The sequence below is a fragment of the Aquarana catesbeiana genome, linkage group LG08 (assembly GCF_042186555.1).
Source record: "Aquarana catesbeiana isolate 2022-GZ linkage group LG08, ASM4218655v1, whole genome shotgun sequence".
Taxonomy (NCBI): domain Eukaryota; kingdom Metazoa; phylum Chordata; class Amphibia; order Anura; family Ranidae; genus Aquarana; species Aquarana catesbeiana.
The window spans coordinates 97,087,118-97,110,815 of NC_133331.1; the positions used below are offsets into that span (position 1 = coordinate 97,087,118).

General features: G+C 43.8%; 1 protein-coding gene across 1 annotated transcript in view; it reads right to left on the reverse strand.

Annotated features, from left to right (window-relative positions):
- The window catches only part of LOC141105947 (uncharacterized), a 56,258-nt gene extending 36,159 nt beyond the window's left edge, over positions 1–20,099 (reverse strand). The window contains exons 1-2 of the mRNA XM_073596181.1: positions 19,935–20,099; positions 2,148–2,202 (exon numbers count right to left, since the gene is read on the reverse strand). Of these exons, the coding sequence (XP_073452282.1) occupies positions 2,148–2,202; positions 19,935–19,968 (89 nt within the window). The 5' untranslated portion in view covers positions 19,969–20,099. The remainder of the gene's footprint in view (positions 1–2,147; positions 2,203–19,934) is intronic.
- Between the last annotated feature and the right edge of the window lie 3,599 nt (positions 20,100–23,698).

Below are 23,698 nucleotides of genomic sequence, written 5' to 3' on the forward strand. Positions count from 1 at the left end.
TTCAGAGACTGGGCCACAGGGCAGTATTCCAACATGATAACGACCCCAAACACACCCCCACGACAACCACTACCTTGTTAAAGAAGCTGAGGGTAAAGGTGATGGACTGGCCAAGCATGTATCCAGACCTAAACCCTATTGAGCAACTGTGGGGCATCATCAAACGGAAGGTGGAGGAGCGCAAGGTCTCTGACATCCACCAGCTCCATGATGTCGTCATGGAGGAGTGGAAGAGGACTCCAATGTCAACTTGTGAAGCTCTGGTGATTGGTGAACTCCATGCCCAAATGGGTTAAGGCCGTGCTGGAAAACAATGGTGTCCACACAAAATATTGACACTCTGGGCCCAATTTAAACATTTTTATTTAGGGGTGTACTCACTTTTGTTGCCAGCAGTTTAGACATTAATGGCTGTGCGTTGAGTTATTTTGAGAGGACAGCAAATTTACACTGTTATACAAGCTGTACACTCACTACTTTACAGTTGTAGCAAAGTATAATTTCTTCAGCGTTGTCACATGAAAAGATTTAATAAAATATTTACAAAAATGTAAGGGGTGTACTCACTTTTGTGAGATACTGTACATATATCTAGGCTTGAGGAACTCTGGTGTGCACTGAATGAAAAGGAGAGATATGTTTAGATATTTCTAGGGTGTCAGCTTTGGACTCCATAGGTCAGTTTTTAAGTGACTAGTACTGTCTAGGTTTAGATATATAAAGGTTCTTGTAATTACCTTTATTTTCTAGGCATCCTTCTATATGTGTACAGGGAGCCTCCTAACCAAAGAGCACACTAGACTGCAAACCCGACTCCTTCTGTCCCAAAAACAAACAAAATGCACCTGGGGGTCAATGAAAGTAGACTTTTTGGTTTGTGAAATGTTGGAGAGGTACGTGGCAGAAATCCAAACCATCAAGATTGCAATTCAGAGTAAGCCATCATGAGACTGGCTCACGAAAGAGAATATGGAGTTTAATAAAAAAAAGTATTTGCAAGTACCATGGGGTGACTAAACGTAGGCAGTACTGTTGTTTCGAACTGGTTGCTTAGTTGCTAGTCTAAATTGGTTCATGAACTACTTTCAACTCCTAGCAAAGTTGACCTATAGTAGCATAAGATATTTGTTTAAGTGCATACTGCCAAGAAATATGTAACACAAAAACAATGGAAAGACAAATGAAGAAATCTAAAGCACCAGGTGCCTAACCATGTGTATATAACATATAATCTTGGCAATAGGCACAGTACATCAAGCACGTGATTACTGTATGTAAAAGTCATGTTAAGGACATCAGTAATAATTCAAACTCACTAAAAGTACAAGATGATTTTTCATTAAACATGTCAAAATAGATTTATGTATAATTAATGACACCAGAACTCAACTTTTTAGGCCAGTATGGGTATTTCTAAATACTGTTACCAGCCTAGTCAATCTATATAAAAGTCCAAAATAATTTCAGTTTTCCTTACAAATGTTGGTACAGTTGCACTTATATTGTAGCTTCCTCTGCCTCTTGTCTCCCCCCACCAATCCTATAGCCACCTGTCCTCTATCCAGCAAGATTCTGCTGATGAAGCTGCATAGCCACTTGTCAAAGTGTTCGGAGCTTGGCCCATGCGTGCAATTTGCACTCTCCATTCAGGGAGACTTTGTGCTCCCTGATTAGAGTATGAACCCTTCATAAGATTGAATGGAGAGTGCACAGGGCATGAGCGGGGCACAGAAGATTTTGATAATCGGCTGTGTTGCCAACAATATCTTTCTGGATCGGAGATAGATGAGTATAACACTGGCAGAGGAAATGAAGGCAGGTGAAACCACCGTATAGGTTAACTGTTCTAAAATATGTGCCATTTACTTAGATTAGTTCTCAAATACATACGCATTCAAATAAGACCTGTGAGCACATAAATATGGGAACGTTCTTTGCTGACTTGTTTGTAAAGGTGCAGACTCCAGGGATGCCGTCCTAAACTTGTTTTTACAATACAACGAGTCAATGACCTGGAATGAGCAAGTAGCCCGTGAAGTCTGACAAGTCTCAACTCCCATCCTATATGCTTGCAGTAAGCAGTGGCAGGTCCCCTATTTCTGTCCTCATAGGTTGCTATACTAAACTTATATGTAATAATAACTTACTCAGTAGAGGAATCCTTGTTGCAGTTTTCTGCGGAATCTGTCTCAGCAGGGAAGCCTTAATGAACAAACAAATGTACTTTGTCAGGTAAACTGAGAGTGTAATAATGCAATTTAAACTATTTACCACATGCATAGGCAGGTCTATTACTCTCTCTTTTTAGAGTCAGGTTTAGTATAATTATCACAGTAGCTGACACTTGCCTCCATCCCTGCAGGATGAACAGGAAGAGCAGGACAGATGTCTCTGACAGTGAAAGGGAGAGGAGGGTCACTGGAAATCCATTCCAGATACACTAGTTTCCTAAGGTTTTAGCTGAGCAGCCAGACATTAAAATCCAGAGAGAACCAGACAAAAACAAGCTGATGAATTCCATCGTCAGCTCTCCTGGGTCTCAGCCTGTGCTGAAGTGTCTGTTTTCAACTCCATCAACCAAAAATGTAAGGAAGGAAAACAGAGAAAAGCTTGCAAATGATGTGAACTTAAAAGTCTGAATTTAAGCAGGCAAATAGCTATTTTGGATCAGCAAATAATCTAGAACTAAACTAACTCATTTAAGTAGATGGTGGCAACTCCACTGTTGGCTTCCCACAGCCGAGCACTACAAGAGTCTCTATAAAAAACCCCACAACTAGGGTTGCCCCCTGTCCGGGATTCACCCGGACAGCCCGGGTTTTTAATCATGTGTCCGGGTTTCAGTCCGCTTGAAACCCGGAAACAATATTCATACAGGAATGTGGCTCAGAACAAGGCTTGACAGGATGGTGAGAGGGCACTAAGCACCAGTGTTAATTTTGGCAGCAATTTAGATATAGTTTTGGTCTTAGGACTAAAATGGCATTTTAGTTTTAGTCCCATTTTAGTCTTCTGCAAGTGTTTTAGTTTTAGTAATAGTCTTTGAATAAAATGCCATTTTAGTTTTGGTCCCATTTTAGTCATCGTATTTTAGTCGACTAAAATCTCCAGTACATTTTAGTCTAATAAAATCATTTTAGTCAACTAAAATCTAATGTGTTTAGTTAAATTGTAATGCATTATTTAAGCATTTCTCTAGAATTTCCAAACTCGTTATATACTCCTGGAGTAAAAAAATATAATATGTTATTATTTATGGTATTAAGGTTTGAACAAACTTAGACCGTCCAGAGTGGTTAAATCTGTATCTAAGGAGGCCTGTAATGCTGCACAGTGCTCTGGATGGTGGTCTGAGGGAGGCCTGTAATGCTGCACAGTGCTCTGGACGGTGCTCTGAGGAGGCCTGTAATGCTGCAAAGTGCTCTAGACGGTGGTCTGAGGAGGCCTGTAATGCTGCCCAGTGCTCTGGATGGTGGTCTGAGGAGGCCTGTAATGCTGCAAAGTGCTCTGGACAGTGATCTGAGGAGGCCTGTAATGCTGCACAGTGCTCTGGATGGTGGTCTGAGGAGGCCTGTAATGCTGCATAGTGCCCTGGATGGTGGTTTGAGGACTGTAATGCTGCAAAGTGCTCTGGACGGTGGTCTAAGAAGGCCTGTAATGCTGTATAGTGCTCTGGACGGTGGTCTGAGGAGGCCTGTAATGTTGCACAGTGCCGGATGGTGGTCTCAGGTCTGAGGGATGGCCTGTAATGCGCAGTGCCCTGGATGCCACTGCCAGTGGTCAGAGGAGGCCTATGTAATGTACACACAGTGCTGGATGGTGGTCTGAGGGGAGGCCTCAGACCTGTGGAATTGTAATGTATTACACACTCACAGTCTGCTCTGCTCTCTGCTTTGGACGTGGGCACCTGACTGGCGGTTGTCTCGTGAGTCAGGACTCAGAAGTGGGACAGTCTGACTTGGGAGGCCTGGCTGTCTGTAATGCACAGTGCTGCTCTGGTCTCTGGCAGTCATAGTGCACACAGTCGCTTGCTTGCTGGGAGTGGAAGCAGAAGGAGCTCTGTGAAAACCGGAAGTTAGTTCATGAGGGTTCACCCACCTTGTGATTTTCGAACCGCTATGCACGCTGCATTACTATTCTCTTTAGAGTGCTCAAAGGTGTCCAAGTTCTTTTACAATCTTATAGTTTATGCTAAAAAAAAATGAAAAATGCTGTGCGCCGCTAAAGTGTTCGGGTTTGACTTGAAGTGGAAACCCTACCCACAACTCAGCTATATGCAGAGGATAAAGTAGCAGTCAAACTTGTACCAACACTTTAACCTTCTCTGGCTTGAGAATGTTGGAAAGCTGCTGCAGATATTGCTGGATAAATGACTTAGCAATGTGTCCAACAACATTTGGAAAACAATAGGAACACAGAGACACAGGAAATTACATCATAACCTTGTAGTTCCACTACATTGTTCAAGCGTTAAACATAAGACACACTACCACCTAGTAGCAGGACTCATAGTCATATTATAATATATGGCATTGGTTGTTCCACCTACAGTGCATCTGGAATGTAGTCCCAGCGCTTCACTTTTGCCACATTTTGTAATGTTACAGCCTTATTCCAAAATGGATTACATTCATTGTTTTCCTCAAAATTCTACAAACAATACCCCATACCTGAAGAAGTTTGTTTTTTACTTTTTAATAAGTTTGCAAAGCTTTCAAACAAACAAAATCACATGTACATAAGTATTCACAACCTCTGCCATGACAGTCAAAGCTGAGCTCAGGTGCATCCTGTTTTCACCGATCATCCTTGAGACGTTTCTACAACTTGATTGCAGTCCACCTATGGTAAATTCAGTTGATTGGACATGATTTGGAAAGGCACACACATGTTTATATAAGGTCCCACAGTTATCGGTGCATGCCAGAGCACAAACCAAGCCATGAAGCCCAAGGAATGGTCTGTAGACCTCCAAGACAGGATTGTATCAAGGCACAGATCTGGGGAAGTGTACAGAAAAATTTCTGCAGCATTGAAGGTCCCAATGAGCACAGTGGCCTCCATCATCCCTAAATGGAGGAAGTGTGGAACCCACCAGAACTCTTCTTAGAGCAAGCCGCCCGGCCAAACTGAGTGATCGGGGGAGAAGGGCCTTAATCAGGGAGGTGATCAAGAACCCGGTGGTCACTCTGACAGAGCACCAGCATTTCTCTGTGGAGAGAGGAGAACCTTCCAGAAGAACAACCATCTCTGCAGTACTCCACCAATCAGGCCTGTATGGTAGAGTGGCCAGATGGAAGCCACTCCTCAGTAAAAGGCACATGACAGCCCACCTGGTGTTTGCCATAAGGCACCTGAAGGTCTCTCAGACCATGAGAAACAAAATTCTCTGGTTTGATTGCCTGAATGGCAAGCGTAATGTCTGGAGGAAACTAGGCACCGCTCATCACCTGGCCAATACAATCCTTACAGTGAAGCATGGTGATGGCAGCATCATGCTGTGGGGATGTTTTTTCAGTGGCAGGAACTGGGAGAATAGTCAGGACCAAGGGAAAGATGAATGCAACAATGTGCAGAGCAGAGCGCTCTGGACCTTGGACTGGGGCGAAGGTTCATCTTCCAACAAGACAACGACCCTAAGCACACAGCCAAGATAACAAAGGAGTGGCTACGGGACAACTCTGTGAATGTCTTGGAGTGGCCCAGCCAGAGCCCAGACTTGAATCCGATTGAACATCTCTGGAGAGATCTGAAAATGGCCGTGCGCCGACGCTCCCCATCGAACCTGATGGAGCTTAAGAGGTCCTGCAAAGAAGAATGGGAGAAACTGCCCAAAAAATAGGTGTGCCAAGCTTGTAGCCAGTGGCAGAACTACCGCCATAGCGAGCAACGCGGTCGCTATGGGGCCCGCAGCCGAGAGGGGCTCGTGGGGAGGATGAGAAATGCATACTGCGGGGGGGCGAGCACTGCCCGCACGGTCCCCCAGCCAGGGGAAGTGAGGAGAGGAAGAGGCGAGCTGTCCGTACGAGCAGAGAGCTCAGCTGTAAGAGCTTTCATTAGAATTTCCCGTGTTACAAGGGCTCACCATCACATAGCCCCATCTCTTGGCCCGGCGCCTTTGATAGACAAAACGCAGGACATGTGACATCATCAAAGGTGCCAGGCCAAGAGGTGGAGCTACGTGACGGTGAGCCCCGGGAACACAGGAAATTCTAATGAAAGCTCTTACAGCTGAGCTCTCTGCTCGTATGGACAGCTCGCCTCTTCCTCTCCTCACTTCCCCTGGCTGGGAGACCGTGCGGGCGGTGCTCGTCCCCCCCACTCTGAGGCAGCTGCGGGGCTTTTAGTAGCGCGATGATGCAGTGGGTCCACAGTGGAGACAAAAAAAGACTAGGACCATGGGTGTTGATGGGTCTTTGCCCAGTAGGTTCCTGGCTGTGGCGTTCTCCAAGCTGGACAACTTTGCTGCTGCTGGAGTTCCATCTTTGAAATCTGTGCCTCTTATCGCCCCTAAATACTGCTCTCAGGTTGTACGGGGGAGGGGGCAGGAAGGCAGACACTATATATGTTAAAACTGGTGACATCCTGAGCAACAAAAAGAAGGGGGGCGGGGGTCAAAGCTGAACTATAGACGGCATCACAGGACAGCAGTCTCCACCTCCTTCCCCTCCCCCGAGGAATGAATAACGCCCGGATCGTCCACCGCTCGCTGCTTAGGAATGTGCAGCGGCCGGAGGTTAGTACTGGCTGAACGGGAGGGGGGGGGGGGGTGGCGCGGCTCATCTCCTGCAAAAGAAAAAAAGGGTTAAGGTGTGGGGGGAGGGGAAGTGGGAGAAAAACCAGAGTTTCAGTGTAAAAGGCAGTTTTTGGACTGGCTTCCGGCTTCCCCTCCCCCACTCCCCTGGGATACAGAAACAGTAAGGCACTTAAGTAAAAGTTGATGGTTTTTCCGGGTCAGGCAGAAAGCAGGTTGCTGTGCCTTACCGACACAATGCAAACTGTCTGAGCTCCAAGGGGGCTTCCGAGCATTTCTTGCTAAAGTCAGAGTTGCCCCCCCTTTGTCGCAGACCCTGAAGGCACAGTACTGAAAGTCCAGGGAGTGGGGGGGATGTGAGGTTTGGCGCCAGGGGAGGGAGGTCTAAGGGAAGTTCCAAGTAAACACAAAGGGTGGGGGGTAAGAAAAAAAATGTAAAAACAACGCAGTAGTTCTCCTTGAGTCGACGGCAAAACACTTCCCCTGGCTGGGGGACCGTGCGGGTGGTGCTCGCCCACCACTCTGAGGTAGCCCCATGTTCACCAACAGCCATTTGAGGGCTGCAGTATGCATTCCTCATCCTCCCCCGTAGTTCCGCCACTGGCTCGCCTCTTTCTCTGCACAGGTGAGGCTGCATTGTGCATGGGTCACGCTACACTGGGCACAGGTGAGGCTGCATTGGTCATGGGTGAGGCAGTATTGGGTAAGGGTGAGGCAGTATTGGGTAAGGGTGAGGCAGCATTGGGCACGGGTGAGGCTGCATTGGGCACGGGCAGGCCACGCTGCATTGGGAACAGGCAGGCCACATTGGGCACAGGTGAGGCTGCATTGGGCATGGGTCACGCTGCATTGGGCACAGGTGAGGCAGCATTGGGAACAGGTGAGGCTGTATTGGGCACGGGCAGGCCACGCTGCATTGGGAACAGGCAGGCCAAATTGGGCATGTGTGAGGCTGCATTGGGCACAGGTAGGCCACGCTGCATTGGGAACACACAGGCCGCATTTGGCACAGGTGAGGGTGATTGAAGCAACAACACCAGGTGTTTGGAGTATCTTTATTTGTTGATTGTTAAACTTTTTGGAACACATATAGCCTTTCTTTCTTTTTTTCTTTCTTTCTCTCTTTCTCTTTCTTTCTCTTTCTTTCTCTTTCTCCTCATTCATCTCAGACGTGAGCCACGCCCACTATTTAATTTAAGTCCCGCCATTTTTTTGTGTGGGGGGGCATACAACATTTTGCTATGGGGCCCTGTGATTTCCAGTTACGCCCCTGCTTGTAGCATCATACTCAAAAAGACTTGAGGCTGTAATTGGTGCCAAAGTATTGAGCAAAGGCTGTGAATACTTATGTACATGTTATTTTTTTTATTTTCAATAAATTTGCAAAGATCAAACATCTACAACAAACATCTTTCCCATTGTCATTATGGGGTATTGTTTGTAGAATTTTGAGGAAATTTTTTTAACTTAATGCATTTTGGAATAAGGCTGTAACATAACAAAATGTGGAAAAAGTGAAGCGCTGTGAATACTTTCCGGATGCACAGTATGTCTGTAAAAATAGCATGCTAACAGAGGAAAACTGCTTTAGCTTGGAATCTCAGCAAACGCAACAGGTGTATTATTTGCTACATGCCTAGTGCAGTACAGGTTTGGAGCTACTTTCTTCAAGATACCACCAAAAAAATGTCTTTGTCCAATTTGTGCAGTAGCCAGCAGTTAAATCACATACGTGCTTCTTATACCTCTCAACCCAGACAGCAAGGATAACTTGCTACAAATTTGTGGCAGTGTTAAATTGTAAATCTGTTAACTTGCTGCACATATTCAATGGCAAATTGTACACTTGCAGAGCACTTTAAGCACAGGTTCTAGTTGACACTTTTCAAATTTGTAGCAAATTTCCATGGCAAGTCTCTAGCACGAGCAAATTTGCAGTGGCAAGTCTACAGCAAGACCTCTGCAAGTCTACAGCATGAAAATTCAGCCATAGTGATCCAGTGGCGGTCCAGAATTTTGAGGAAAATAATGAATTTAATGCATTTTGGAATAAGGCTGTAACATAACAAAATGTGGGTGCAGCCCCCTCTCTCCATGCCACCCCCTATATGCAATTGATAGATTCATACATAGCATGAATCTATCCACGGCCACTGCGGCCACCCCCTATTTATGCGACCGGCCACTTTCAGGGCACCGGGCATATGAATTACAGCAGCAGGTTTTTTTTTTTTAAGAACCTGATTAGAGCCAGAGGCTCTAAAAGGCTTCAAAATAGGGTGGGCTCCGATCCCACCCAGGTTGCAACAACAAATAAATATTCGCTGTTGCAACCCTGATCCTTCTCTCGGCCAATCGGGAAGTGGGTATGAAACCTGTTTCCTCGATTGACCAAAACGTCAGGCGATCCTATTGGATGCCTAGCGCCGGGAGGAGCAGAGAGGAGACACACCAGCTGCTCCAGAAGAGGACACCGGAGCAGCTTTCCCCGAGCCCGCCACACTTAAGGACAGGGGCAACCACGCTGGAAGATAGCCGCATCAGCTCCGCACTCCATAAAGACCTGACCGCTGCTCTCACTGCATCCATGGTAAGGACTGACCGGCAGACAGTGGGTGGGGGGGTTTGCTGGTGGTGTTAGTGCCATGCCGTGGCGGGGTAGGGGCAGTTGTGCTAGTGCCACTCCACCGGCGGGCCAGAGGGGGGGTTGTTATTCCACTACAGGGGTCACTGCAGTGTGGCAGACTATAGAACATCATAACTGAACCAGAACTTGCAGAATGTTTGCAGAATATTTGCAAAGAAAGTTGATGTGGAGTCATGCAATGTGGACTTGCTGCAATTGTGCAACAAACTTGTGAAGCCTGGCAAGTCTAACAATAGCTTAGCAAGTCAGTTTCAAACTTGCAGCAGAATTGCTTGCTATCTGGGACTGTGTGTTGATGGGGAAATCATGCAAAATTCCACAGGTTGCAGGAAAGAAATTCGCAAAGATTATGGTCTGCCTAAGCTATAAAAGGCTTTATACTGAGTTGTGCTAAAAGTGTACTACTGTAGTTCGACCTCATGAATATAAATATGGATTATATAGGGGAGAGAAGGACGAGACCAGTTTGTGACTGGGAGAGTGCCTAAAATTAATTAGTCCATGTAGAAGCTTACTTTAATTTTCAACTGCAATATTTATTCAGTTTTTCCTGTTTTAAACAATGGAGGAGGTTTTTCATTACAAAACACCAAAAAAGGACTCTATTAATAACATATTCAGTAAAATTCCCAGCCCTGCTCAGCTTCTGTGGCTATTACAAAGCCAGATAATGATGGCATGAGATAGCCAATTAGCTATAATGCAACTCCCAGCTGCTAGAAAGTAGGGATGAGCCCGATGTGCGAGTTGAATGTATGTAAATAAAGTAAATACTGAACATTATGGGGCATTCGCGGGAAATTCGAGCGCCCGTGGAAAGCGCCATAATGAACATAATAACTGTTTTGAGGGCATGTGGCCTGTTGGGTTCAGGAGGGGCGGCGTTTTCTCGCCCCCCCCCTTTTCCTGCGGCCTACCAGGTTGCATGCTTAGATAAGGGTCTGGTATGGATTTTGGGGGGGACCCCTACAACATTTTTTTTGGCACAGGGTTCCCCTTAAAATTCATACCAGACCTGAAGGGCCTTGTATGGATTTTGGGGGGACCCCCACGCATTTTTTTTTACATTTTGGTGCAGGGTTCCCCTTAATATTCATACCAGACCCAAAGGGCCTGGTAATTGATGGGGGTGGGGGGGCCCATGCCGCTTTTTTCAATGATTTTTATCTATCCTGCCGGGAATTCGAAGGTGGGCGGAGGGTGCTTTGCATAAAAGCTTAATCCAGGAGAAAAAAAAAAGTTTGCCCCAAATTGAACTTGTATAGAACCCTCCATAGGAATCGCCACTCACAGCTATCAAATGCCTTAGTGGCATCGAGTGATAGTATAGCCCTGTTGCCCATATTATCTGTAAGTAGTTGCATATTTAAGTACAGTCTACGAAGGTTGTTCGCCATTGATGGATTGTAAATGAATCCTGATTGATCATGGTGAATAAGGTTGGCTATCACCTTCGAGAGTCTCATTGCAAGTACATTGGTTATAAGTTTCAGATCGGTAGTTAAGATCAAAATAGGGCGGTAGGATTCTGGTTAATTAGGATCCTTCTGCGGCTTCAATAAAACAACTATTACTGCTTCATACATGGACATTGGGAAAGAACCTTGGTCTTTTACTGTGCGTATTATGGTAAGTAATTCAGGTAATAGTATATCCCCAAATTTTTTATATAGTTCTATTGGTAATTCATCGCTACCAGGAGCTTTAGGATTTGAAAAGGAGGCCATCACCTGTTGCAGCTCCTCTAAGGTGATAGGATTTGTTTCCTATCTTTAACAGAAATATAGGTAACTCATATACGCTTATTTAAATATTTCACTATATTTTAACCTGATTTAGAGCAGCAAAAGAATATGTGTAAAAGAGATAATCATAGCAGAGGGGTGTTGCTTTGGACACCAATGTTGTGTGCTTACGGGCCCCTGTGACAAAAAGCTGGCCCTGGTAGGCAGTGAATGCCATGAACAATGTAACAGAGGATCACCCCTCACTGTTAATAACAATAGCAATACATCAAAAAAAGCATGAAACAATCTCTGACTGCAGACAAAATACAGGTAAGCAGCCATGTTATTTCAAGAATTGCACAATCCCAAGCTCTATAAAAAACACAAGGGCCTGGCATCTGACATGGTGTTATCCTTAGAACACTTCCTCATGCTGCTCTATTTTAGCACACTCATATATCAGTTTTCATCTTTCTCAATAAAAAAAAACAAAAAACTTTGTTGTGCTTGTCAAAAATATTTTCTTTGCATGAAAGAGATGTGCACAAAGGAAAACCAGCATGGGAAAATATTATAAAAATGTGTATTTGTGTGCAAAAAAAACTAATAATGACATATGTGAAAATAGTTACCTAAAAAATCTGGGAAAAAATACAAATAATAAAATACATCAGGGCCATTGCATGCTTACAAGTGGACTCCGCAAATAAAGCTTTTGCGTGGCATTACTAAAAAAAAACTAGAAACCTAATCAGTGCTGTATGTGCCTAATTGGGGTTGTTACAAGAACAACGAGAATGAAAAGAAATCTCTCTCAAAAAAAAAAAAGGGTTAATCCTTCAGTTATCCCAGTTAGAAAATAAATTTCCAATCACGGTCTGTCCCTATGGCAAAGGTTGGTTACCATGAGAAATAGAGAGGATAAATGTCGTCAAAGAGGTGCAACTGGGACAGAAGCCTCTCCTACCTCTGCATTATCTAGCTGTGCCCTGGACTGTGCGTAGTCCTGCTGAATACAATGGGTGATCGCAGCTCTTCCTGTGTAACCAGCCTTTTCTACAACATTTCAGCCTCTTGAATCCTAATTATTTTTTTTAACTTCTGCATTCCTTCATTCCCTGTGTGTATATGTGTGTGTATATATGGGTAGCACTCTCGCCTAGCAGTAAGAAGGGTCGCTGTTTCGAATCCCGACCACGACACTGCCTGGAGTTTGCATGTTCTCCCTGTGTCTGCGTGGGTTTCCTCCGGGTACTCCGGTTTCCTCCCACACTCCAAAGACATGCTGGTAGGTTAATTAGATCCTGTCTAAATTGTCCCTAGTATGTATGAATGTGAGTTAGGGACCTTAGATTGTAAGCTCCTTGAGGGTGTAGGGACTGATGTGAATGTATAATGTATATGTAAAGCGCTGTGTAAATTGACGGGGCTATATAAGTACCTGAAATAAATAAAATAATCAAATATATATATATATATATATATATATATATATATATATACACACATATATAAAACACATTTTTTATGTACATTTTAAATTTACACTTGTTTATGTTGTAGTGCTAATTTAAACAAAAAACTGCTTTGTGCTTTTTTTTTTACAGTTTTAAATTTGTGTTAGTTTTCATATTGCCAAATTAATTCGGAGCTCAGAGGATGGCACACTTTGGCATCCTGGCCTTGTGTGCCAGAGGACCTTTTCCCAGCACTGGTTTCAACCCATCCACGCTTTACCCAAAATTAGGAAAAAAGGTTTTAGTTGTAGATAAACTTTAAAGTGACACTAAAGGACACCCTTAGTATCCAAAACAATACATGCATATCACTATTTATTGACATTGTGATATATTTTTCATGAAATTGTTTCTTACTGTATTTTAATGCCTCCTTGTAATGTCCATTGTGAGCACACAAACCTCTCTTTTTCCTTCTCACTTCCATTCGTTTGGAATAAGCAGTGTGTGTTAGTTGCGGTTATGTGCACTGTTCTATGCACTACACATTCCATAATAATTAATAGTCCTTAGTTCACCTTGGGAGCAAGCAAGAGAGGGTGGCTATGTACTTGTGCACAGCATGACCGTGGGGAATGAATATTGCCTTCTCTAACAGCATATCTGATCAGAGCAAAAAGAAAAAAGGAATTTGGGGATTTGGGGGAGGCTAACAGCAACAAAAATTTTTTTTCATAATTTTTTTTTAAACATGAGTTTAGTGTCACTTTAGCCCCCGGTCGCACCTGTGCAACTTGTCATGTAATTTGATAGTTTCAAATCGCATGACAAGTAGCTCCCTATTGTCAGCAATGGAAGCAGCTAATACAGTGCGACTCCTACTCCATCAGAGTCACACCGATTTTGAAAGTAGCTTGTGCACTACTTTTGTGCAAGTTCAGGTATGACAGTCGCACAGATGTCTTCCAACTCGCACCTGAAGTCGCACTGATATGCAGCTTTGAAATTTCAAGTGAAGTTGCACTATTTCAAAGCCGCATTCAGATAGCTTTCACACCGAGCGGCGGGGGGGCATTGGCGGTAAAGCGCCGCTTACCGTCGTTTTAGTGATGTTATTCGGCCACTAGCGGGCGGTTTTAACCCCTGCTAGCGGCCGAAAAGGGGTTAAATCTGCCCGCAAAACGCCGCCAGAGCAGCGTCTTGCCGGCGGTATCGCAGCGCTGCCCCATTGATTTCAATGGGGAGCAGCGGTGGAGGAGCAGTAAACACACTGCTCCTTCACCGCTCCAAAGAAGCTGCTGGCAGGACTTTTCCTGACATCCTGCCAGCACACCGCTCCAGTGTGAAAGCCCTCGGACTTTCACACTGAAGACAATGGAGCAGCTGTTTGAGGGCGGATTGCAGGCGCTATTTTTAACGCTATAGCGCCTGCAAAACACCCTCAGTGTGAAAGGGGTCTCAGTGTGACCGTACACTCAATGTATAAGATTGGCCACTTCCGCTTTTGCCTTTTTTTGTGTTTCAGTGTAAAAGAGCCTCATGAGTTTTTTGAAAGTTAATGATGATGTTTGGGCAGTCACGGGAGATGACTAGCTACAGATTTCACAACTTCCTGACTTTTTTCTTATTTATGTTCCCTTATAGGACTAATCTAATGTATTACTGTAGCTGGTTTATCAATTGACAAACAACAAACTAGATAAATTATATATTTGTCTCAGGCAGGGTTGCTGACCGTCAGTAAGTCTTCATTCACACTAAATGTGGATTAGAAATCATGTATGTTCTGCTGAACTTGCACAATTTCAAACCCGCATTTCAGTGCGAGTTCGGGGGCGATTTGAAAGATATCTGTGCGGGTTAATGCACTGATGTCTATTGAAGTTGCTCCTAAAGTCGCCAAAAGTATTGCAAGAACTACTTTTGGAAATCAGTGCGGCACCACAAAGTCGGACAGTGCCGTTGCCGGCATTGAACCGGGGCTAAATTCAGTTAGTAAAAATCAGTGATTTGAACAACTATCTGCAAATATCAGGGCTGATAAAAAGTTAATGCAGCATGTCACATTAAGTGTAAACCTGGCGAATTACTTGTTATGGGTATTATCAGTGTTTCTACAGTGGGGACGGAAAGTATTCAGACCCCCTTAAATTTTTCACTCTTTGTTATATTGCAGCCATTTGCTAAAATCATTTAAGTTCATTTTTTTTCCTCATTAATGTACACACAGCACCCCATATTGACAGAAAAACACAGAATTGTTGACATTTTTGCAGATTTACTAAAAAAGAAAAACTGAAATATCACATGGTCCTAAGTATTCAGACCCTTTGCTGTGACACTCATATTTAACTCAGGTGCTGTCCATTTCTTCTGATCATCCTTGAGATGGTTCTACACCTTCATTTGAGTCCAGCTGTGTTTGATTATACAGATTGGACTTGATTAGGAAAGCCACACACCTGTCTATATAAGACCTTACAGCGCATGACAGAGCAAATGAGAATCATGAGGTCAAAGGAACTGCCTGAAGAGCTCAGAGACAGAATTGTGGCAAGGCACAGATCTGGCCAAGGTTACAAAAAAAAATTCTGCTGCACTTAAGGTACCTAAGAGCACAGTGGCCTCCATAATCCTTAAATGGAAGACGTTTGGGACGACCAGAACCCTTCCTAGAGCTGGCCGTCCGGCCAAACTGAGCTATCGGTGGAGAAGAGCCTTGGTGAGAGAGGTAAAGAAGAACCTAAAGACCACTGTGGCTGAGCTCCAGAGATGCAGTCAGGAGATGGGAGAAACTTGTAGAAAGTCAACCATCACTGCAGCCCTCCACCAGTCGGGCTTTATGGCAGAGTGGCCCGACGGAAGCCTCTCCTCAGTGCAAGACACATGAAAGCCTGCATGGAGTTTGCTAAAAAAAAAAAAACAGAAGGACTCCAAGATGGTGAGAAATAAGATTCTCTGGTCTGATGAGACCAAGATAGAACTTTTTGGCCTTAATTCTAAGTGGTATGTGTGGAGAAAACCAGGCACTGCTTATTACCTGTCCAATACAGTCCCATCAGTGAAGCATGGTGGTGGCAGCATCATGCTGTGGGGGTGTTTTTCATCTTCAGGGACAGGATGACTGGTTGCAATCGAGGGAAAGGTGAATGCGGCTAAGTACAGGGATATCCTGGACGAAAACCTTCTCCAGAGTGCTCAGGACCTCAGACCGGGCCAAAGGTTTACCTTCCAACAAGACAATGACCCTAAGCACACAGCTAAAATAACAAAGGAGTGGCTTCACAACAACTCCGTGACTGTTCTTGAATGGCCCAGCCAGAGCCCTGACTTAAACCCAATTGAGCATCTCTGGAGAAACCTAAAAATGGCTGTCCACCAACGTTTACCATCCAACCTGACAGAACTGGAGAGGATCCGCGATGAGGAATGGCAGAGGATCCCCAAATCCAGGTGTGAAAAACTTGTTGCATCTTTCCCAAAAAGACTCATGGCTGTATTAGATCAAAAGGGTGCTTCTACTAAATACTGAGCAAAGGGTCTGAATACTTAGGACCATGTGATAGTTCAGTTTTTCTTTTTTAATAAATCTGCAAAAATGTCAACAATTCTGTGTTTTTCTGTCAATATGGGGTGCTGTGTGTACATTAATGAGGAAAGAAATGAACTTAAATGATTTTAGCAAATGGCTGCAATATAACAAAGAGTGAACAATTTAAGGGGGTCTGAATACTTTCCGTCCCCACTGTATATTGTATTTATTAGAGTTGCACCGATATCAGCCCTGTTGGGGGGGTGTTGATGAGATATCAGGGGTCTAAACAGACCCCTGACATCTCCCCTTTGAGACAGTGAAAGGGACTAAGGACAGAGATTCCCCAGTCCCTTTCTATGCAGCCTCAGCTGCACTGAAGATGAATGGACAGGAGATAGCATCTCTTCTCCATTCATAAACTAAAACATGGTAAACACAGTTTACGATGCTCAGTTGTGAATGGACAGTCAGTGATTACTAACTCTGTGCATTCGGAAAAGGATGGAGCCGGTAAATGTCATATATACCGACTCCTTCCTCCGCTCTCCATCCTGACAGATCTGGGGGGGGGGGGGGGGGCGGAACAGGACCTGCGGAGCACAGAGCACACAGAGGGGGACCCCAAGGAGGACCCGCGGAGCACAGATGGGGACCCGGAGGACGGAGACCCGAGGAGGACCCTCGGAGCACAAAGGAGGACGGGGACCTGAGGAGGACCCATGGAGCACAAAGGGGGACCAGGAGGAGGACAGAGATTGGAGGAGGACACAGCGAGATGAAGGACGACACCAGAGGGAGGGAGGAGGACACCTGAAGCCAGAGGAGGACCCAGAGAGCCAGAGGAGGACACAGGGGCACAGTCGGGGATGATCGGTACGGCAGGGGCAGTTACAATCACCGACCTCCTGTATATCCTTTCAATAAAGCATTTCACAGCAACAGGAGAGAGAGGGGGAGAAGCGGTTGTCAGCTGCTTTATTGAAAGACTTAGGCCTCTTGCACATGCACACTGCATCTTGAAAAAGCTCAGTACAGTTTTTTCTTTTTTTTACTGAGCTAAAATACAGCCCATTAATTGTAATGTGCTTATGCACACAGGCATGCAAACGAGTGTGCCTTATTCAGTAAAAAAAATTGAAAAAACATGCATTTTTGGTCAGTAATTTCCGCCTTATGCGCGCAATTTCACGTAAATAAGCTTAAAAATGTGCGCAAATGTCCATTTCCATAGTTAAATACATTTGCCTAAAAATGCTCAAATTTGCACGAGTGCGTGTGTAAATGCACGAACGCATATAAGTGAAAATGCACGAAAATACACAAAAAAAAACTTACAAAAATACGCCTGAAATTATGTCTGAAAGAGTAGATGCTTAGACAGGAGTTTTGCGTACAAGAGGCCTTAAAGTGGATGTGAACCCCAGCAAAACCTGCTAATATAGCCAGAATTCTTGTGAGATGATAATTTCCTGCCTCCCCTAGCTGTCATTCATTAGTTTGTTTCCTGAAAATGCTAGTCTTGGCCCAGTTTATGGTTCAGCACATGCATGCGAATCAGTGGAGTCAGAACCCATAATCCACATCACTTCATGTCAGGGATTCAAAAAGTAATGAAGCCACTGGATCAGGCTGAAAGCCAAACTACAAGCATTTTCAAAAGCATATGCGAATTACTGCCTCCATAGTGCTTACTTAAAGTATACAGTGTCTTGAAAAAGTATTCATACCCTTTGAAATTTTCCACATTTTGTCATGTTACAACCAAAAACATAAATGGATTTTATTGAAATTGTACATGATAGACCAACACAAAGTGGCACATAGTCGTGAAGTGAAAGAAAAATGATAAATGGTTTTCCAACTCTTTTACAAATAAATATCTGAAAAAGTGTAGCGTGCATTTGTATTCAGCCCCCTTTACTCTGATACCCCTAAAATCTAGTGGAACCAATTACCTTCAGAAGTGACCTAATTAGTAAATAGTAAATAGAGTCCACCAGTGTGTAATTTAATCTCAGTATAAATACAGCTGTTCTGTGAAGCCCTTGGAGCTTTGTTAGAGAACCTTAGTGAACAAACAGCACCATCAAGGCCAAGGAACACACCAGACAGGTCAGGGATATAGTTGTAGAGAAGTTTAAAGCAGGGTTAGGTTCTAAGAAAATATCCCAAGCTTTGAACATCGCACAGAGCACTGATCAATCCATCATCCAAAAATGGAAAGAGTATGGCACAACTGCAAACCTACCAAGCCATGGCTGTCCACCTAAACTGACAGGCCGGGCAAGGAGAGCTTTAATCAGAGAAGCAGCCAAGAGGCCCATGGTAACTCTGGAGGAGCTGCAGAGATCCACAACATAGGTGGGAGAGTCTGTCCACACTACGATTAGTTGTGCATCCCACAAATCTGGCCTTTATGGAAGAGTGACACGAAGAAAGCCATTGTTGAAAGAAAGTCATAAGAAGTCCTGTTTGCAGTTTGCGAGAAGCCGTGTGGGGTTCACAGCAAACATGTGGAATAAGGTGCTCTGGTCAGATGAGACCAAAATTAAACTATTTGGCCTAAAAGCAAAACGCTATGTGTGGCCAAAACGAACACTGCACATCACCCTGAACACACCATCCCCACTGTGAAACATGGTGGTGGCAGCATCATGTTGTGGGGATGCTTTTCTTCAGCAGGGTTCTGGATAGCACTAAAAACCTGAAGGCTAAAGTGGGGTACAAACTATAAGAAAATCGGCCGAATGATAGTCTTTTTTTTTTCCTTCGATATTTCACAGCAAGTTAGAACCTAGGAAGGAAATAATGCATGAAAATTCTCGTATGACAAAGGCTTTTTTTTTTGTTTATTGTTTCTGGTTATGCACAGTCTTTTGTTTCTGATTTTTCTTGTACAAAAATTGTACGAAAACTGTACAAAAATTGTACGAAAACGGTACACATTAAACTAAAGTCGTTCGTTTGGTTCCCGTACGAGTAAAATTTTGGAGTTTGGTCGGAAGGTCGAATCGGCTGTCGAAAGTTGTGTACACACTATCAGAAAACCATACGGTCTTTCCTCGGATGAAAATGTTTGCCCAATTTTCTTATAGTGTGTATGGGGCATTAGGTTAGATGTGCAGTGGATTGTTTTTTAGAGGCGTTCGACAGATGTGAGGAGGCTATATGTTGCCTCCTTGGCACCTGTTTTAACCCTGTAAATGCTGAAACCACTGTGTATGACCACATACATTGGCAGATTCAGAGGGTATCATTTTTGCTGTGGCTCTGAAGAAAAGCATTGCAGCCATGACATGGGTATAACCCTGTCTGCCTGCCTTTTCAGCCTAAGGGGGGGTGGGAAAAATGTGGCTCAATGTGCTGATTTTACAGCCCCATCCCGACCCCAAGTGTAAATGAGCCCAAAAGGAGTATTATTATACAGGATGTATGTAGCGCCAACAGTTTGCGCAGCGATTTACAATATGAGGGCAGACGTTAGAGCTTACAATCTAAAAGGGAGGAGTTAATCCTTGTTTTAAAGTTTATGCCAAGCCAAAAAGGATTCACTAGTTTTGGATTGAGTGAACAAGTTTTCTTTAAAGCTCCAAGGAATGTTACTAAAAAGTTCCACAAGCACACCAACCCCGCCTACAAAGAACAGTTTGATCCTTTGCAAGTTGAATTTCTTGAACATCCTGATTCCCTTTTGGGATCAATAAAGTATTCTGAATTCTGAATATAAAAACAAAATCATTTCTAAATTTTGTTCAGTCTGCCTTACAGCACAGGTTCCCTTTAAGTAGAGCAGTTATGAAATGTACGCACTCACCATTGCCTGTCCTTCCACATGCAGAGTAATCCATGACAGTTCTGCAGGGAGCTTCAGGCTCAAAGCCACAAGCAGGTCCAGGTTTACAACTTCAGGCAAAGTTGCTATAAAGTTCACCAAACGCATAGACAGCCTTCTGTTCTTCATTGAGGACCATCGTAATCGGAACTCATTACAAATAATACTTTGAGTTGAATAAGGAAGTGTGTCGTCCAGCTTCTAATCAAAGTAGAAACGTAGACTAAGAATGAAAGTGAAAGCAATTTTCACAGAGCAGGCGCAGGCCACTTCTAGGAATTGTGCAGAGAATCTGTGGAGCTGATTTAGAATGGATAATAGGAATACAACACTTTTGGGGCTGATTTACTAAAACTAAAAGAGTGCAAAATCTGGTACAGCTCTGCATGGTAGCCAATCAGCTTCTCCGCTCCAATTTTAGTAACCCAACCAAATTATTTCTGAAGAACACCCGTGAGTAAACCCTAAAATCTTCTGCTACATCCTTAAAATTTGACGTTAAAGCCCATCTCTGGGGAAAGGAAAATTTTCCCTCGTATTGAGGCTGCTTCTGCATTGCAACCATCAAATGCTTGTTTAGGTTTAGGGTACCGGAAAACACAGTTTTACTTACCTGATCCTGGAAGCTGGCGCTTTGCTCTTCTCCCCTACTCTCCAGAGATGGACTATTCCTCGGCATCCTCATGTCCAATGCAAAGTTATGGGCTCTGAATTGTATTTGATGATGTCAGAGGACCTGCAACCTCCTAAGCATAGAGGAGAAGAGGCTGCGGGGACCAGTCCAACAGCACAGGGACCTAATTTAATCATAAGAAAAATGAGGGGAATAACTGTGCTACAGTGAAATACATAAACAATAACAATTATAGCCGCGATTCATCTATGTAACACAAACACAGTGAAATTAAATAAGAAATAAGGTGCCCCTGGATGATGTGACTCTATCACGAAACGCCGCGTAGGGCAGAGCGACGTGTTCTCGTCACCTCCCATTGCTGCTGTTGTTTCCAGTAGGACGGGCTGTCTGTGAGCTTCCAGCCGGCGCTCCAGACTACACTACATGCCTACTATTGTCTACTAACATGTGAGTTTAACTTTTTACTTATCCAATAAAGTCAATGATTTTACACTATATGGAGCCTTTTTTTCCTTCTATGACCGTATCTGCAATGCTGTGGGCTGATGTCTGAGTACCTGTCAGTGTGAACATCTTTAGCCTGACCCTGCAGTCTTTGATGTCCCATCTTGGTATAAGGTCTCTGATCCATTGGTCGTGGTTCGAAGCAGTATTAACAAACAGCTTTCTCTGATCCTCTGTAACGGGGGATCATGAGTTTCTGGTAAGCGGCCAGTCTGATTTCACAGTGGTGGAGCAAGCACGCTTTTTTCTTCTCACAGCAAGAATTTATGTTTTTTGGAACTTTGTTAAGATACTTTCATATCACTTGGGTGATTTATTTTTTATACATGGACTTTTTATTATCACTTTGAACATTTTATTTTTGGATTGATTATTCATTTGAAATGTGTTTTGTATATTATGTATACACTAAAGGGGAACTCTTCACTTCGTTCTAAATATTTGGTTTGGTGATGATGTGTATGATCACCAATCTGTTTTAGCGCGATTCAACCGCCCTAATTTAATCATGGTTACAACTGAGCGGGAGCAGATATGAGAGAATGGAGTAAATTACGCACTGGGGTTCATTTACTAAAGGCCTGTGAACTTTGCAAGTGCGGTTACATAGGGGGTATTTTACTTAAACTGGAGCATGCAAAATCTGCTGCAGCTCTGCATAGAAACCAATCAGCTTCCATGTGTTATTGTCAAAGCTTGAACAAGCTGAAGTTAGAAGCTGATTGGTTACTATGTACAGCTGCACCAGGTGCTTAGTGGGACCAGTTTTAGAAAATCTCCTCAATAGTTACAAATTTACATAGTTAGTCTGGTTGAAAAAAGACACAAGTCCATCAAGTTCAACCAATAAACAACCAGTTGCGCTAAAGTTTAGTTAATACGGGATGCTCTGCTGACTTCCATCATCATCATAATCATGTGCAAGTATAAATGCTGTTTTTTTATTTTCCTTACATGTGATTGGATATTCTTTGTAAAGTGAAGCTTCCCCCCATTTACTAAGCCCTGGAGCAAATGCACTTGCAAAGTATACAGTCTATTTGCCTTTAGTAAGTCAACCCAATTATATCCACAGACATGTTGGGTATAGCACTGAGCCAGATTGCTGGTATTGAAGAACATTGTGACAAAATGAATGCACTCTCTTGAATCAGGCTACCATTAGTTAGGGGAGGTATATTGGGGGGGGGGGCATGTGTGAAAATGCTACTTGTTTGAGTGTTTTGTTGACTCTCTGGCTTCAGTACTTTATATGCATGTAGAAGATAAGGAAAGAGAAACAACGCCACTGACTAAATATAATAACTTCTTAGCTCTCATAAAAATAAAGATAATATGCACTCATGGTGTGACCCAAAAAGCAGAGTTTAATGCAATTCCAGTAGATGACAGCCTTTCCCCAGCCCATGACTTCCTCATGCAGATAGCTTCTTACCAGGAACCAGGGGGTCTGCTGTGGACTGCATAAAGATTGCCAGGGCAGAAGCAAGGCACCAGAATGACGTTTTGACATTAGAGAAGGCGTGGCAACATGTTTCAGGATATTCCTGCCCCTTTCTCAAGCCACTTGAGAGGGGGGCTTGAGAAAAGGTCAGGAACTCAAGACAAACCACTTAATACACAATTGAAATATATATTTAGTAGCGGTTTTACTTGCCAAAGAATATTCTATTTCTGTCCATTCAGTCCCAAGATTTACACAGTTCTGCCCCACAGCACAGCCTTTATCTTGCAAGGGAGGGGAACCTGATCTCTCTCTGCTGCAGTTTCACTTTACAGGTCCTCTTCCCACCCCCATCCTGTGAGTGGACAGTGGGGATGATTTACTAAAATTGGAGAGTGCAAAATCTGGTGCCGCTGTGTATGGTAGCCAATCAGCTTCTAACTTCACCTTGTCCAATTAAGCCTTAACAAAAAAAACAAAAAAACTAGAAGCTGATTGGTTTCTATGCACAGCTGCACCAGATGTTGCACTCTCCGGTGTTAGTAAATCAACCTCTGTGAGCCAAGAAGCACAATTATGTTTGTCACTCTGCTTTCTCTTCCTGAGTTTGTGCCTTGCAGTGCAGCATACCTGATTGTCTCTTTGTGCTGCTTCTTCTTTATCCTCCCTGAGCTCTGCTGTTCAGACTGTACAGTTGGCTGCAAGAGGCAAATACCAAAATGAATTCAGGTACTTACACTGCTTCCATTAAAAAAAAATACATCTAATGATGCAGTCACTTGTGTCTTTTGTGTCTGTCTGGTGTTCAGCTTTAAAGCCCAACTCTGGGAAACGTAAAAATCATCCCCTGCAGTTGGGCTGCACTGCAAGGGTTACTTGCTCGTTTAGGTCTAGGCGGCACAGAAAAGAAGATCTACTTACTTGATCCTTTGTGCTGCTAGACCAGTCCCCACAGCATCTTCTCCCCCATGCTCCAGTGGTCTTCGGTCCTGACGTCATCAAGACCGATACAGGCCCTAGATTGGACATGATGACACTGAGGGACAGTCTACTGCCAGAGCATGGGGGAGCAGAGGATCAGATAAGTCAAAGTGCCTTTATGCCGCGTACACACGAATGTCCGACAGAAAATGTCAGACAAAGCTTTTCATCTTCTATTCC